Source organism: Polyodon spathula, chromosome 8 (genome assembly GCF_017654505.1).
Source record: "Polyodon spathula isolate WHYD16114869_AA chromosome 8, ASM1765450v1, whole genome shotgun sequence".
NCBI lineage: Eukaryota > Metazoa > Chordata > Actinopteri > Acipenseriformes > Polyodontidae > Polyodon > Polyodon spathula.
Window position 1 is genome coordinate 45,889,693 of NC_054541.1, and position 16,841 is coordinate 45,906,533.

The 16,841-nt window shown below is 38.0% G+C and overlaps 1 protein-coding gene across 3 annotated transcripts in view; it reads right to left on the reverse strand.

Annotated features, from left to right (window-relative positions):
- Positions 1–16,841, reverse strand: part of LOC121320038 (synaptotagmin-1-like) — a 188,876-nt gene that overhangs the window by 5,302 nt on the left and 166,733 nt on the right. For all 3 annotated transcript variants that reach the window (XM_041258164.1, XM_041258163.1, XM_041258165.1), the window contains 2 exons: positions 15,245–15,362; positions 3,805–3,938 (listed from right to left, as the gene is read on the reverse strand). In XM_041258164.1, coding sequence (XP_041114098.1) covers positions 3,805–3,938; positions 15,245–15,362 — 252 coding nt within the window. The remainder of the gene's footprint in view (positions 1–3,804; positions 3,939–15,244; positions 15,363–16,841) is intronic.

Below are 16,841 nucleotides of genomic sequence, written 5' to 3' on the forward strand. Positions count from 1 at the left end.
TCCAACAGTTGTGTCAAGTTGGCTGGTAGTGGATCTCTACTCCGAATAGCTCGTTCCATCTCATCCCACATATGCTCAATTGGATTGAGATCTAGTGACTGGGCAGGCCACTGCAGTAAGCTGAATTCACTGTAATGTTCATGGACCCATTCCTGGAAAATCCTAGCCTTGTGGCATGGAGCATTATCCTGCTGAAAAATTCCATTAGCAGATGGATACACTGCTGCCATGAAGGGATGCACCTGATTGGCAATGATGTTCAGATATCTTGTGGCATTCAGACGTTGCTCCACTTTTATCAAGGGGCCCAATGTGTGCCATGAAAACACACCTCACACCATCACACCACCACCACCAGCCTGCAATGTTGACATGCGGCATGATGGATGCATGTACTCATGTGGTTTTCACCCTAGTCCTCCCATCAGCGTGAAACAGCAGGAGAAACTGCAGTTTCTTGTGTTTTGCTGAAAGAAGTGGCACTCTGTTAGGTTGTCGGCTGCCATACCCCATTTGTGTCAAGGTACGATGAGTTGTGCATTCTTTTATGGGTCTTTCGGCACCAATGTTGTATGGGACTGTCAGTTGACTAACTGTAGCCTGTCTGTTGCTCTGCACAATTCATGTCAGCCTCCTTTGGCCTCTTTCATCAATGAGCCGTTTTCGACCACTGGCCTGCCGTTGGCTGGATGTCCTTTGGGTGGTGGACCATCCTTGATACACAGTGGAAACTACTGAGCGTGAAAAACCCTACAGCGTTGCAGTTCCTGACACACTCAAACCGACGCGCCTGGCACCTACTACTATACCCCGTTCAAAGGCACTTAAATCTTTTGTCTTGCCCATTTACCCTCTGAATGGCACACATACACAATCCATGTCTCAATTGTGTCAAGGCTTAATATCCTTCTTTAACCTGTCTCCCCTTCATCTACACTGATTAAAGTGGATTTAACAGGTTACATCTATAAGAGAACATAGCTTTCAGCTGGATTCACCTCGCCAGTCTATTTCATGGAAAGAGCAGGTGTTCCTAATGTTTTGTACACTCAGTGTATATATATATATATATATATATATATATATATATATATATATATATATATATATATATATACACACACACACACACACACACACGCACACGCACACGGCATATATATATATATAATATATATATATATATATATATATATATATATATATATATATAAACTGCAGTGTACAAAATTGAAGGCATATGAAAGAAAAGGTTTTTTAAAAAATGTACACAAAAAGTTTAAAAGATTTTAAAAAACACTGTGTAACAATTTTTTTTTTTTTTTTTTGTTCCTGGGTAGTAAGTGTTATTTCCTAATTTCTTATGCCTCAAAAGTATAGAAAATGGCTATTATTCCCCACAAACTTTGCTTTTGTGACCAGGACAGTGTATATTTCAAAATATCACTATTTCCAATGAGAAAACGGGCGAATTTGTGTCTTTTCGTTCACATAAAGTCCGAAAAAAAACAACGTATGAATCCAAATGTACATGTATTTATACTAAAGTAATACAAAAATGACTACAAAAGATTTAGAAGTGAGTAGTTTTTTGCGATTTATGATTATACTGTAAATTTACAGTATAATCGTAAATTCGCCCGTTTTCTCATTGGAAATAGTGATATTTTGAAATTTACCTGTCCTGGTCACAAAAGCAAAGTTTGTGGGGAATAATAGCCATTTTCTATACTTTTGAGGCATAAGCAATTAGGGAATAACACTTACTACTCAGGAACAAAAATTGTGTTACATAGTGAAATCATTGATTTTCAGGACGTTTCGGGCAAAAGCCCTTCTTCAGCTCTTAAAAAGAAAAGTAATCACAGTGCAGTAAACTTGTTGTTGTTCAAGAATTGTAATTATATAAAAATTCTGTGGATGGTGTCCTGATTATTAGAATAGAATGTTCATTCCCAGAGTTTCCAAAGTTCCCAGTTTGAAGATAAACTTTTGTTCCTTTTGTTTCCGAGCAACATTTGTTCCATAGCACTGATTGATCACACAGACTGTGATGTCTTCAGCAGTGTGATCATCACTGTTGAAGTGATGAGCTACTGGAAATGCAGTGGTGTTAATGCGAATGCTTCTTAAGTGTTCTACAAACCGGTCTACTAAACGCCTTTTAATTTCCCCAATACACAATTTGTTGCATTTCTTGCAGTTAATGCAGTAGACTATTCCTTTAGATGTACAAGTAAAATGTTCATGATTGTTGAATGAAGATTTAATGCCTCTAATCGCTGTTTCAGAATGAATGTATGTACAGGTATTACATCGTGGTCTATTACATGGATATGTACATTTCGGAGGTTCTCCAGAAGGACAAATAGCACTGTGTACCACATATTCTCTTATATTCTTGTTTCTTCTGTATGACATCAAGGGGGGAGTCTTGAAAATCGGCACTGTAGATGGGTCTTGCTGTAAAATTGTAAAGTTTTTTTGCACAATGGTCTGTATCTTCCTGTTGGTAGGGTGGTAAATGAGGACCAGAGGGATTCTATCATCACAGATGCTCCATACATCGAGATATGCATTAAATGTATTCACGTGGCAGTGTATCTGTACGTATTAAATCCTTGTTAGATTTTACAGAAAGGAGTGCAATTAAGGCAGGAGATCTTCCACTAATTCAGTGGTTTGCAGTAGTTATTTCAAGAGAAAGAAAGTAGATAGATGTGTTTCATCATACTGTTCAGTAAAATAGATTTCCTGATTGCCCGTGGCAGGTATATAATCTATCATATAATGGAATATTGAATCCGCCGGTTGCCATGGAGTAAGAAGAGTCTTTAACCTTCACAGTCTGATTGGGTGCTTTGTAATACTAGCAATTCAGATGCTTTAAATATGAACTTTGATGAAAAAAAGCTACAGTGAACAAAATGAACAGATGTTCTCATACAATTGCTAGATTGAAGTTCTCCATTAATTATAGTATCTTTTTCACAGAGTATAACAGGTTATTCAAACTGGCAGCTCTTTGAATAGAAATTCTCCTCAGCAAAGGTGCCCCATGCAATTGGCTGGGGATTTGAAATTGAAATTCATGAAGAATTCAACAAGGCAGTTGAGTCAGCACTGTTTTTTGACAAGTAGAAAGCAAAGCTACTGTAACATGCCTGATATGAAAATGGTGGGGAAATTACATTTTTTCTGTTGTTGAAATCCGCACTGTGTTGGGCCTACGACCAATGTACATAACCCACTGAAATAAACAGGAGGAGGATCCTTGCCATTGTATAATAGCAGTTATAGCATACCCTCAACACATAATGTACCCATGACCAAAACACCACTGTCTTAGCCCCATGCATTATTTGAGTCCTGGCCAATAGAGTAGGGTAGAGTTTGATATTAATATATTTAATTGGTGCAATTGAAAATGTAAAAATTCTAACAGCTCTAAAAGACGTCTAGCTACTCTATTAAAAATCATAACATAAGCCAAATTAATAGTTAATAGGGGTGTAGGTTATGTGAAGACACTCTCCTCCTGTTCTTAAAAAAACTTTCTTCATCTTGAAGTACTCATCTATCACTTATTCATCTGTTCCCCTCATCACAGCTGTACCAACATAAATACTCCATCCCTGTTGTGCATAATTTAACAGTTCTGCTGTGTTGTTTCTTTATCATCATCCTCCCAGTTCTACATATATTACACCATGCAGAGCTGCTGCACATGTCCCAATGAGACCAGGCAGACTTGGATAATTAACACTGTGCTGCATATTTTTAGGTCCTGGGAGTGGGTGTTACCTGGATCTGCTCGAACGGCACTTCAAAGCTGAACGACTCATTGTAGTAGGGGTTCAGAGTGTTCTTCTTGATCGTTGTCTTCTTTTTCTTGAGCCTCTTGCCGTTCTGCATCAGGTGGATTTTCACGTAAGGGTCTGTGGAGACAAGAACAGCGATCAGTTGAAACTCGGGTCACGTTCTTTCAACGATCTGGAGTAAAAAGGATGTTGAGACAGTGGCAAAGTTTGGTGTCTGAAGATTTGCTGTGCTGCGTTCATTTTATTGATTTGGTCAGTATTCCCACCTTATTACTGTATGTGTTTTTAAACAGTAGTGCACAGTTAGCTGGCTACAGAGAGTCATGATCATAGCACTCAATTGCCCCTCCTCAGTCGTTTTCTACACCAAGTACCATAATGTTGTTGTATGCATATAACATGCATTGATGTAAAATTCTGTAAAAATGTGCATGTTCAAATTATACATCCTGGTACACATAATACAGTAGATCCACAAAACATTTTATTTGGTTGTTATGCCTAGCAGTATAGCTTATATTTTCTAGGAAACTTGAATGAGACGGGAATCAGGAAGGCAGAATTGATATGTGAAGTTATATTACTCAGTATGGGTCAGATCTATAACCCTTTAATTGAGCACTTTCTGTGAACTGTAGTTTTACCTCCAGCTCTGCTGATAGCACAGTCTTCTACACCCTTCCACTATAACCCAGCAGGTAATCAGGGCAAGAGCCCTCATTAGAGATGCAAAGCCCTCATTAGAGATGCAATCAGGTCTATTCGCCTTCCAGTTTCATCATTAGCAATCAAGATGTTAAAGTAGTACTTATGATTTATTTATACACTCAGAATGCTAATCTGCCAAAGGAACATTTTAAAGAAAACAACCTTGTATTTAATAAAAAGCAAGCGCAAAAATGGATTGCACATTACATTTTTAAGTGAAGACTTTGAAACAAGTTTTATGTCTTGGCTAGGTGAGACAGGACTTGGTGATGGTACAAGTGGATAAGGGCAAGCGTGATAAGTACAGTAGATAAAGCACAGCTCAATAACTATACTGGGTAATTAATATAATAAAGTAGTCTTGGTGAATTCCAAGCAAATTTTGTTGGCCATTTCAAATATTTTAATGTCGTAAGTTATTTTGGAAAATCAAACTTAACAATAGCATATGAAGTAGCATGTCACATAAATTATAAAATGATTGTGTTTAATAAAAAGATAACAGATGTTGCTTGCAGTTACTCTGGAATGCTGTAGAAAAGAGGTACGATTTCAACATGGACATAATAATATCCCAGATCTCTAGAGTTCTTACTATTTTCTAAGGGTTTACAAAGGGTATAAGGAAGGGTCATGACAGCTGAAGATGGGAGTGTATAATGGAAGGAGATCTGTGTTTTGAAGACTTGACCACTGTCAGACCTTTTCAAATTGAAAGTTGAAGACACATGGAGAGACTGTACTAAGAAGAGCTTACTGGCTGGAAAGCATTAGGGGAAGCTGAGTCGCTCTGCCAGATCATAGTTACTACATGAGCAATGATCTGCTAGCTGAGGGAGATGGATGAACTTTGTGACTTGGCTAGATAAGACAGAGGACAGGGAAAGCTGTGTGGCTCTCCTGGTTGCCTTTTTGATAACAATATTTGTACCGGTATTTAATGAAGCGCTTTAGTATGTTCAGTATAGCTTTACAGAAGCGTTGCAGTATACATTTTCTTTACATTACACTTAACCAGGAAAAGTATTTAGAATCAGTAGTGTTTGCACTATACTGTAATTGATCTTGTTGCATGTTCCCAATGAGAACTAGATTATGCCTGCTTAAGAAGTGTTCCTAGGCTTTTCATTAAAAGCACATGGCAATAACTGGTTCAGAAATACAACAAGGTAGACAGAATAGCACTTAAGAGACTGAAACCTGCTCCAAAAAAACATAATAAAATGCAGTAGTATTATTCAACAGTAGTATTGTTCAATATTTTACCTAAAAAAGCTGAGATTAACTGGCAATGTGGTCTAATGCAGTCTAAATTTCAATAGCATTTTACACACACACACACACACACACACACACACATACACACACACATATATATATATATATATATATATATATATATATATATATATATATATATATTATATATATATACAGTATAGCCAGAGATAGATAGATAGATAGATGTATTGCTACAGATAAAAAGTCTTTCATCTTCCCGGGATGGCTTTCTCACTGCATTCCACAGGCTGACAGCTACTGCCTGGAACTCCCATTGAACCCTCTACTGTTACCTTATTAGGAATCAGACACTGCTGCACTGTTTCTACTTTGTGCAAAGGCAATCAACTGGGAATGTCTGGACCTTCCAGCCAAACTTAGAGGAGTTTTCATTGGCTGTTACTTTAATAACTACATGGTCTGTGTGTTTCAGATGATGTTGTTATCATTTAAGTTTTTGTTCCTTGAGGCAAGGAGTTGAAAAATTGAAAAATTGATTTTTTCTTCTTTTTTTTAAATAATAATGTTTCAAACATCGAACAGTAAAAATAGCAAAAACAAAAGTTTGACAACAATGTTGTAGACCGTCAAAACAGGATCATGACATAGATGTAAAAGATGTGTCACACAGTAGTTCTTACTCCTTCTGGCTTTCCTAATGTAGCTGACCCCTAAACATCCTCGAGGAGACACATTTACTGTCCAAGTACAGGTTTACCTTACTGAAACATCTTCTTTTGTTACTTACACAGAATTTGAAATCCAAAATAGCACAAGGAGATCCCAGTGCGAATACCTCTGTTCTGAAAATGAAAACACACTACAGAGAATCACAGGTATCTCTAGACCCATGAAATGAGCCCTGCTCTGATACCACATTTTTGAAAAAACCTGAAGTTTATCGGCATTTCTGGGGATTGCCAATCCCATTAACACTGTTAGCACGACTCCTTGAGAGAGAGTCTGACAGCAGACATTTATCAAGCCTGAAGTTGTTGCTTCCACTTGAAATTCGCTGCTGGAAGAGTGAGTTGTGACAGAACTACCAACTCCCACACAAGTGCTTCAGGCAACTCTTTACACAGAAGCTCTATCTAATCTCGCATCCCTATAAACCGTGTCAACTCCTGTGAATGTTTAAAAAAAAAAATAGCACTGGGATTAGCAACGGCATCCAGATTAGTCCATAGTTTCTGCTGGCGTTCTCAGTTATGGAGACTTCATGCAGTACTATAGACTGAAAAGTACGTTCTGGGATTTTGGCTACCAGAATGCCAACAGATACATATTTTTGGTATTCACACCAGCTTCCTGACAGTGAGTGGAAGTTCCTATTTAAATCCCTGGAGGTCTGTGATAAAGAAAAGGATGTTTATCAGAGACGTCAACATCTGAGACTCTTAGGGTTCACACCTGGGGAGTTAGGGGGTAGCCTCCCCCCACAGTTCTCAGAGGGATACTGTTATGACTAAAACAATAACCGTCTGGTGCAGCTTCCTTCAATTCCCGGCATTCCAAGGCTGTTTTCTTCCAGCAACACTGAATTCTAATGCACACATCATTATAGCATTTGCAAAATGCAATATACTAGATTAAACAAGACAAAATCGGATTTGTAGCCAAGTGTGAATCTGGGTGTCTGCTTCTTGTACAGGTGGTAATGCAGGACAATAATATACTAGAGGCTGATTACGTTTGGTCAACCCCCCTGTGATGGGACAGGACTTTCCTTATTAGTGGCAGACCTTACCACAACCAGCTGCGGACATGCACTTCCCTGACAAGCACTTATTTTATTCTCGCTCAGATCTCAAGTCCACTCTCTGGCTCTGATCTCATCCAATACAAATAAACTTCTGGGATCCCGTTAATCATTAATCCAGCACGTCCACAGGAAAGTGGCAGGCCTATCATCAGTACAGCTTGTTGTAATGTTTCTACCCCTTTTAAGGTACCAGTGTGTGTACAATCATATCTACAGTGATCATAAACTAAGACACAATAAGGGAACCCACTGAATCTTTGATTCTGTATTGCGTGAGTGAAGACAGATCTGAGCACACGCATATGATTTAGTTAGCTACTGTATAGCAGTGTTCTGCTTGTGTGACTCCTCACTGAGACAGCACACAGCCCATGTATGGCAAACTTTAGTCTCGTTAGGATTTTCTGAAACGGTTTTTGACCTCTCTGTTTCGTCTGACTCATGTGGAAGTATACCGTGCTAGTATCTGGTAGTATGCTGGTATCATAGCTGGTTTCCTATAGACGGCTCACTGTATTCAAACCAAGAAACAGAAGGGTGTGTACATAAATCTTTACTGCAGCCCCTGTCCTTTATGCTGATCTTAAAATATCAGTTTACAGTGTCACTGGATTGCCATTGAATAGTTTTTTTGGAAAGGGCAGAATTATGTGACTGGATTACAGATACAGTTGCAGATGGACAGTTAAAAGAGCCAGCCCTTTTCTTACTTCTAGGGAGTAAAAGCAATGAATAACTGTCACATTTTAGGTTATCTGCCTTCAGGTGCAGCAGACTCAAATTTCTATCCCTGTGCATTTGATACCATAACTGCTGCAGATTTGCTAGGTGGCACGTATTCTGCTTTCAGAAAAGTTTATAATGAATTTCTAATCTGATTATGGATTTTGCTGAGCCATGGCCATTGTCATAAACAAGACAAATACGGTGTGGATTTAGCACAGAGCATCCTCAAGGACTGTTTTAAGTGTGATATGGTTTGTTCACTCTTTAGTGGATTTACTGGCCCTGCTTATTTTGGCAAATGAAATGACTCAAACAGCAGGAAGGAGGCAAGGGTTTTACAGGTCAGCCTCTTGTTGGTACTCCTGAAAATAATGTTGTGCTTTTCAGGCTACCAGTACAGTACTGAATTTAGCACATTAAACAGACCCCCCCCCCCCCCCCCACCCCAGAATTTATAACAGCTTTTACAAGTTTTCCTTAAACAGTATTTGCATTTTTGTCTTCTAAAACTAATCTGTCCTAATTGATTCTTGATTATTTTAATTTATTAGCCTGATTCATAATACATAGATATTTGTTTAGCCCAAATAACAGTCATCTGGCAATATAGATTTTCTATGTTTGCTACCATGATATTTAGCAGACAAGCCTGTTTAAAACATACAATAAATTAAAGCAGTTCTATTTGTAAAACAGTAACGTTCACTTGGTTGACAATAGAGGGTAACACCATGGAGTGTGTGAATGGATTTAATTAATTTGGCTTCATGTTTGACTTAATTAAAGTGCTAAGCACACACCGATTCACTAAGAACCTTGTAGCCCAATTAGCTGTTCTGAATTGTGCAAAATAAAGTCTTTCTCCAAAAGGCATAATCCAACAAATGCTAATTCCCTATCTGGACAATGAAGACACATTGAAGAGCAAATGTTTGAGTCCCAACTGGAGAAGGTCTGTAACAGAACCACCTGCTGTATTATTACCATCATACTTATGTTTTGCTATAACACCTAGTGGTCATTAAATAATGTATATGCCCCGACTTTAAAACTATAACTAGCTTCATAAAAGGCTGACTCATGATTGTGGGACACTGCACATCTTTACATTTTAATGCACTCTTTGTTCCACAGCCACTGTCCCCAAACCTACACTTACATTTACATGTGTCTTATGATGATAAATATAACAGGCACTATCACACTGCTCTAATCCTACAGGAGCAGGGTACATCTTCAGACATGTTTTGCATCAGTATGAATTACATTTCTAAAATGCCTAATCAGAAAACATTTTTCTGCATGTAAATGAGTGTTATCCAGAAGCTTTGCTGCTGTAGTACCTTTGCAAGAATTTTGTCCTGTACATAGGATTGCACATCATTCACTTTCAAGAGGCAGATACAAAATCAATCATGTTCTTGAGACTGATTTCAACATTCTATCAGCCAGTTGAAGATAATATCAAAGCAGTTAAGCATTCTGACGCTATACAGGCATCATGCGCAGAATAACAAAACCAATGCATTGCGTGGAGAACAAAACGTACCGGCAGTCTGTATCTCAGAAAGGTTTTACTTCTGGACAGGATTCGCTAATATGCGGTTTGTAAATCTTTGTAATAGCATTTACCATCCATAATCAGTCAATGTTGTGTATAAACTGATAGCCCACCAGATGCATTTAACAGATTCATACAACAGTGAACTACTATCAATGCATTGGCTGGCTTCATTTTTAATGCACATAACAAAGTTATGCTTTTGATTTGTTAAACTTAAACGAAAACTGTGTGCAAGGTATAATAAGAATATACACGTTTGTTAAATTAATAATTGTACATTTATTGTTATATTACAGCTGGATAAAGAAACAGATCTGGTTGGCTTGTTTTTGTATAAACAATTCAGGACTAAAATAAAAATGTGTTTTAAAGAAATACAATTAAGTCATCCTTCAATTCTGTAGGCATTTGATCTTGTTTTTTTTATCCAATGTGTTCTGCTTTGCATTAGAGTCATTTTTATTTATCTACTTGCAAATTCATCTTTCTATTTAGAAAATATATGCACAAAGGTTCTAATCCGATTACTTTCAACAATGTGCACAAAATATAGTGCTATTTTTACATGCTTGAAATAAACAGCATGACATGTTCTTTAAAATGAAAACAAACACAAGATCTAAATCTAAATCTGAATTAGCACTATGTTTTCAAAGCCCTGTTTCTATTTGATTGCTACAGCATTTTAGTCACTGCAGAATACCAATTTCCTCAGCATATTTTTTTTTTTTTCCCCAGCTTTTTTTATTATTTAAAAATCCCCATCAAGCAAATGTGTCTTCTCTTCAAAGGGTCCATAGAGACATACTGTATGGATCCAAACACCAGATAATAAAGATAATAATGCCATGATTTCAGCGCAATGGTCCTCTTAATGGTGCTGCTGGTCGACCTAATTTGGTCAGAATTATATTATTCCAGAATTATATGTATTCCAGAAGCTGTGAGGCAGCGGTTAATTGAACAAAATTAGATCTATCTGGCAGCTGGATCCTTGGTAAGAAGGTCTTAATGTATAGATGTATCTTAATGTACAGCAAGCCATCAAGAGAAGCCAAGGCAATATTGCAGAGTTTTGATATACTTGTGAATAAGCACTTTTTTGTACTGTGTCTGTGAAGAACCTTAGCATTGTTAAATTATATATAGAAAGGAAGTACAACTGTCATCTCAGTGTTTCCTAGTTAGATGGCATTAATCACTAACATGGGCCACTTACTCACACAACCCCCAGGCTTTCAGATAACTGCATCAACAGTTCTACTATTAAGAGAGAAGTAACAGACCCAGAATCTTCAATTATCTTGAAACTATTTTTCTTCTTTTCTGCCACTGATGCTAAAATTGCCAGAGGCTCAATTGCAAACGTGTACACAGCATAATGCTCCTCCTTTCATGTGCAGTTTCATGTTCCTTTGCGGGCTCTGTTATCATAGTCCCCCTAAAACAGACTTGCCTACACATATACAAATCAACCTTTCCTGCGAGCCCAGCCAGTTTCTTTACATTGTCAAAGGGAACAAAGAACAGTGGGAGTTTATTAATAATGCAGGAGATATCTGTAACCTGTAATACGCTAACTACGTCAGGTCTATTGGATTGCCCCCGCTCCTCAATAACCAGCAGTGAATTCATTCAACCTGTTTATTGAAACCACCCCTGTTCTCCTCCTGAACTACATTTCCCATCACCCTCCTGCTCATATATGTAATTGATATGGATTTACCGGTGAGCAGGAGGATGATGGGAAATGTAGTTCTGAGAGGTCCATGCGGGTACATGGGAAGCCATCTTGAGGCAGGAAATTCAAATTAAAAGTGGTCAAAACGTAAAAAAAAAAAAAAAAAATTAAACAATACACACACCTTATGTAAACGGTAGTAGCAACACAATAAACATTTAAAAAGTAGGGAACATGTAACACAATAAAATAAAAAAGGTCCTTATGTACCCTTTAACTAAGATGCATCCTCTTGTTTTATGCTATTTCCTTAATCTATATTGGGCCAGCATGGGCAGGGGCGGCATGGCCAGTATTGGAATTTAACAATTGCCCCTGAAATTGTGCATGTGAATATTATGGCTGATATTTCCTATGTATTGATGACAATGGCATTTGCATAATGTCACCGGTGGTAACATTTTGTAACTGGTTTATTCGATGTAGATTTTAACTTAGCAAACAGTGCCACCATGTGGAGCCTTAAAAGCTCTTAAAGGGAATGTCAAATCTGTCTCTAGTTTAGTGTACAGCTATGGCCAAAAGTTTTGCATCATCTAGAATTTTAGAATTGAGACATACTTAAAATAAAACAACAACAACAAAAAAACCCGATATGAACATAATTTAGATCTTTTATTTAACATCACGTTATCATGAAACTACAAAATGATATTGCAAAGGTCTACTGGACAGTAATTCATGTTTGATTTCAAAATGTCACATTTTAAGTATATAAAGCGGTATGGAATTCAATATGTTAGAGTAACATTTTCAGCAGGTCTCATTCGACTTTATGAAGCAAAATTAGTTCATGCAAAACCTTTGTCCATAGCTACATATTTAAAAAGAGCGCACCTCCATCAGCACCATGCTGTGTAGTTGTTTCCTATGGAACATTAGTCTTGTAGACTAACATTGTTTTGGAATCATATGGCACAGTCATAAACACAATATATAAAGAGTAAGTCGAGCTCCAGTGCAAATACCATCGGGTATTTTTAAAATGCAGTTTCTCTAAACAGATTGAGATAGTTACCATCTGGAATAAATAATTACAGCATTTAAAAGCCTCCCGGTCCAAAGGAAGGCTCTATCGAAAACAATCATCATTATCTTCATACATGGGTAATCATGGCAACAAGTAGCCGTTCTGTTGCAATTAAAACACTCAGTGTAATTCAGAAATAAATGCTAGAAATCTCTATAATTGACATATTGTGTGATAATTAAAGTGCATTTACACTGTATTGCTTATTATTTGGTCTTTGTAATTCACAGACTGTAATTTGGAATTGTTACCGTAACAAGTAAATGGATATTATACACTTTGTGTATCTATGTATAACTACCAAACCCCTCCTCACACCTCCTATGGATTGCTGCAAATCCATAGCAATCATAAGCATGGCAAACAGCAACATGATGAGCATCCTGCTCAATCTACTAAGCTATGCCCTCCTCTTCCCTGTGGTCTCCTCTGCCTTTCACTATGTCAAAACTTTTCTTTTCCTGTGTGTGTGTGTGTGTGTGAGAACGTGTTGTTCACAGACAGAGCAGCTAGCATGCCACATTCTGACAAAGTGTGCTTTGCTTTAGCTTGGTTGGTACTGTAAGTATATTTTGGTGTAAAACTGAACATGAATGTGGTACACTGCAGCCCAAACTGGAATTGCATGACCAGTGCTCTTTGTGCCTGTGCACTTCCTTTATTGTCATTTGTATTATTAGATTAAATATACATTTTTATCAGTCTAAGGACTGACCATTTGACAAATTACTAGCCAAATATGTATTGGTTTTTCATGGGACAGGAGTTGAGTGGAGGATGAACTTCTGGAATTGAAATAGGACAGAAGTGCTTTGTGAGATGTTTTCCCCTTTGCTCGGGGAGAGCTGCCCTTGTGGAGGTGAAACCAAACCGATCGGCCTCCAAGGCTGGGAAGCAAGTGTTACTTTCCCCAAGGGAAACCTCGAATGGGCAGAGAATAAGAAAACAAAAAAGAATTATGATAGATTTGACAGGAGATCCCCTCTGGCTACCCTCTGTAGAAACTTGGCCGGGCCTCTAAGGTTGGGAAATGCGCTACACCTGCCCCCAAAAAAGGATCACTGGCTCCCCACAACTGCACCATCAATGCAAAGGAAATAAACAGAGGTTAATAGATATATATCTAATCAGTGTGGCTGTGACAGCTGAGGTGGGGAAAGGGAGGGCTGCTGGTTCTAAGCGAGTAATCCTGTTATCAAGCATGTCCAGGTGATTGAAAAAATGGTGGAGTTGAGGGGCTGAATATATACATATATGTATATAAAACACCTGGCAATCATTTTATATGTGTAACAAAAGCTCAAGTTTGAAATAATCAAATCAATTTAAAAAGTCCCCAAGCGGCATTCAAATCATAGTTGTGAGGTGTAACCCAACTCTTTTTGTGTCATTGAATCTTCAATCATCCGAGGCATATTTTCTGAAATTATATGCATTTAGATTTTTTTTTCTTCTAATTAATTGAGATAATAAGAAAATATGTTATAGAGAATGGTTGATACACATCATATTGCAAGCCCCTAGGGATCCCTACATTTTTCTTCCCCACTGTCTGATTGCAAGCAGCATGGGACTGGAAGAAGACGTATTCTACCAGCAGCAGTCAGTGACACCCAGAGACACAGAGGTCAGTACTCCATAACCATGCCAGCTGGTAACAAATTGGAAATGTTTACCGCTTTGCAGGCAAACCCTCAACACATTCCCAACAGCAGCTAATAAAGCAAAGTGGCAGTGATGTTCACTGTAGGTAATATAAGCTGATGTTCAGGGTTCGGACGAGTTCTAATGCTGCCATTTTCCAGTTTCCTATTAGAACTCACCTCTCCCACCGGAACTAATTGCTGCATTCTTCAACCACCACAGCTCAAAGAGGTTAAAATGGAAAGACAGTAGAAGTGGAAAAATGGAGCTCACTCTGTCAGGTATGCTTTAGGGACAGGAGGGTTTAAGGTGTACTCTGACCTTGAATAAATCCTTTTCAGCACTCTTTGTCATCCTACACTTTAACGGGACCAGACATCTGTGATGTCTATATTCCCACACACATGCACAATATATGCACGGCCCTCTTCAACAAGTATTTGGAAACACAGTGAGTAGGTTATGTATACATAAATGCCATTCACACCCACGGAAATCATCCATATATTATACCAGCACATTCACAGCACTGATTACATTGTCAACCCAAGGCAGATGACTCTTAAAGCAACGAGCTGGAAATGCATTCTTATAATCAAGCGCTGAATCTTAAAAAATAAGTCTCAAGAGGCAAATGCTCAGTATATTTCAATATGTAAGTGTAAATGATTTAAGGCGGTCTGAAATTGAGCAATGACGTTTATTTAAATTTTCATCTGCGGACCACTACAACCACAATCACTATATATAACAAAGGTTTTCCTTCTGAGACGTGGTTCATCAAGAGTCAGTGTTGTCCACTATTTCTTTTCAAAATGAGCTGCTGTGATTTGGAAGACTGAGTGCTGAAACCCATACTTATCTCTGTCTGCCAGATGAGATTGGATTACAGTGTGGCTGTAGTGGCATCCCCATGTGTGATAGTTTAGTTTGCTTCTCTCTGAGCCCCCCTATCATTCCTCACCTGATAAGCCACCCACGTCCATCTTCTTCAGGTTCTTTGCTTCCAGGATGACAACAGTCAGTTTACCAGCAGTAGGCACATAGCGGAGAGAGCAGCAAATGTCGCCCAGCTTCTCTTGCTGTCAAATAAAGAAATGGGAAACAAATGTTAACTTTGTGTAGGAATGCACAGAGAAATGCATGATACAATCCAAAACCCTTTTCTGGCCCATACAAGCTGACTATAGTTTGGACAACACTTAATTTATTCCACAGAATAACTGGCACAACAATATCAAACCATGAGTTTGGCCATCTGAATTTCTGATTTCCACAGATGGCATTCACCACAACTAAAGCAGTTTTAGCTCACTGTTTTCCTCTCTCAAAGTGGTACTGTGGCAGAAAACTGTATTACCAGACTTTACTCACTAGCTACTGTACAGTCTTTGTAAAGATATTGAGCAAGGTGTTTCTGTGGTAATTGAAAGCCTGCAAAAATAAAAGAAATAAAACAAAAATGAAAATCATTGCACCCTTGTGAATCCTACGCTATATTAGGGTTATGCAATGTAATTTGTAAAGCACTTTTTTTTTTTTTTAACAATATTCTTGCTTGTACAGCATATAATTAAGTGCGGTTTATGTAAATAACTATATCACTTGCTAAAGTCATGTTCATTTAACCACGAAAGCCACTTTGAGATGTAACACTTGGTCTCCAGTAATCGGTATGTACACACACTGCCTCAGCAGGTGATCTCAAAACGTGGTTTTCCTTCACCCTGGGGCTTTTTTCCCTTCCAAATTATTGAGCCAGTTAAGCCTTGGTGCAAAGATTGTGAAACCCATCACACTCTCATCATGTGTTTAGGTTCCTTGGCAGGATGCACAGCTGTAGCCTATAACTGAACAGATAGACTGCTTAGCATGATGAGCCATGTGTACCGATGTTCTACTGAACCGTGCCTTGTAACCGTAAATCTACTGATAGCTGCACATTAATAATGGAGCTGAGAAAATGCATTTATCCTGTTTTGACGCCCTTACAACCTCCCATCAGACTGCCTTGTTTACCAAATATGTCTTACTGTATTTCATAAGTTGTAAAAGAAAATACACCAAGGGTACTGTATGGATGAAAGTGCAGGTTCTGTAGTGTTGTTTTATTTATTTATAGTTATATCATATATCTTGCAACATATATAAGAGTCTATAAGAGTCATACTAGTCTATAAGAGTCACACTAGTTTTAACAGTTACAAGATAATTGATCAATATTACCTGAACTGGGCAACCCTTCACAGACAAGTCTGGAGATGTCAATAGTCTGGGGATCTCAACGCATTGCCAAAACTCTTTAGTTTATATAGGTACAACTCTATGGCATTACATCACTCCTGGTAGCTATGCATTTTAACACAGAGTTTAGTTTCATTCCTAATATGTATAAAATGACACTGTTATGCCACATTCTCTTCATCCCTCTCGGCCACATACAAATTTCCTCATAAAGTTAAATTCAATGAACTAATAACAGGAAATTCTCTTCTGTACAATTCCATAACTCACTGCCTTTTACACATACTCTGACCTCCTTTTTGTTATGTCTTTTTATG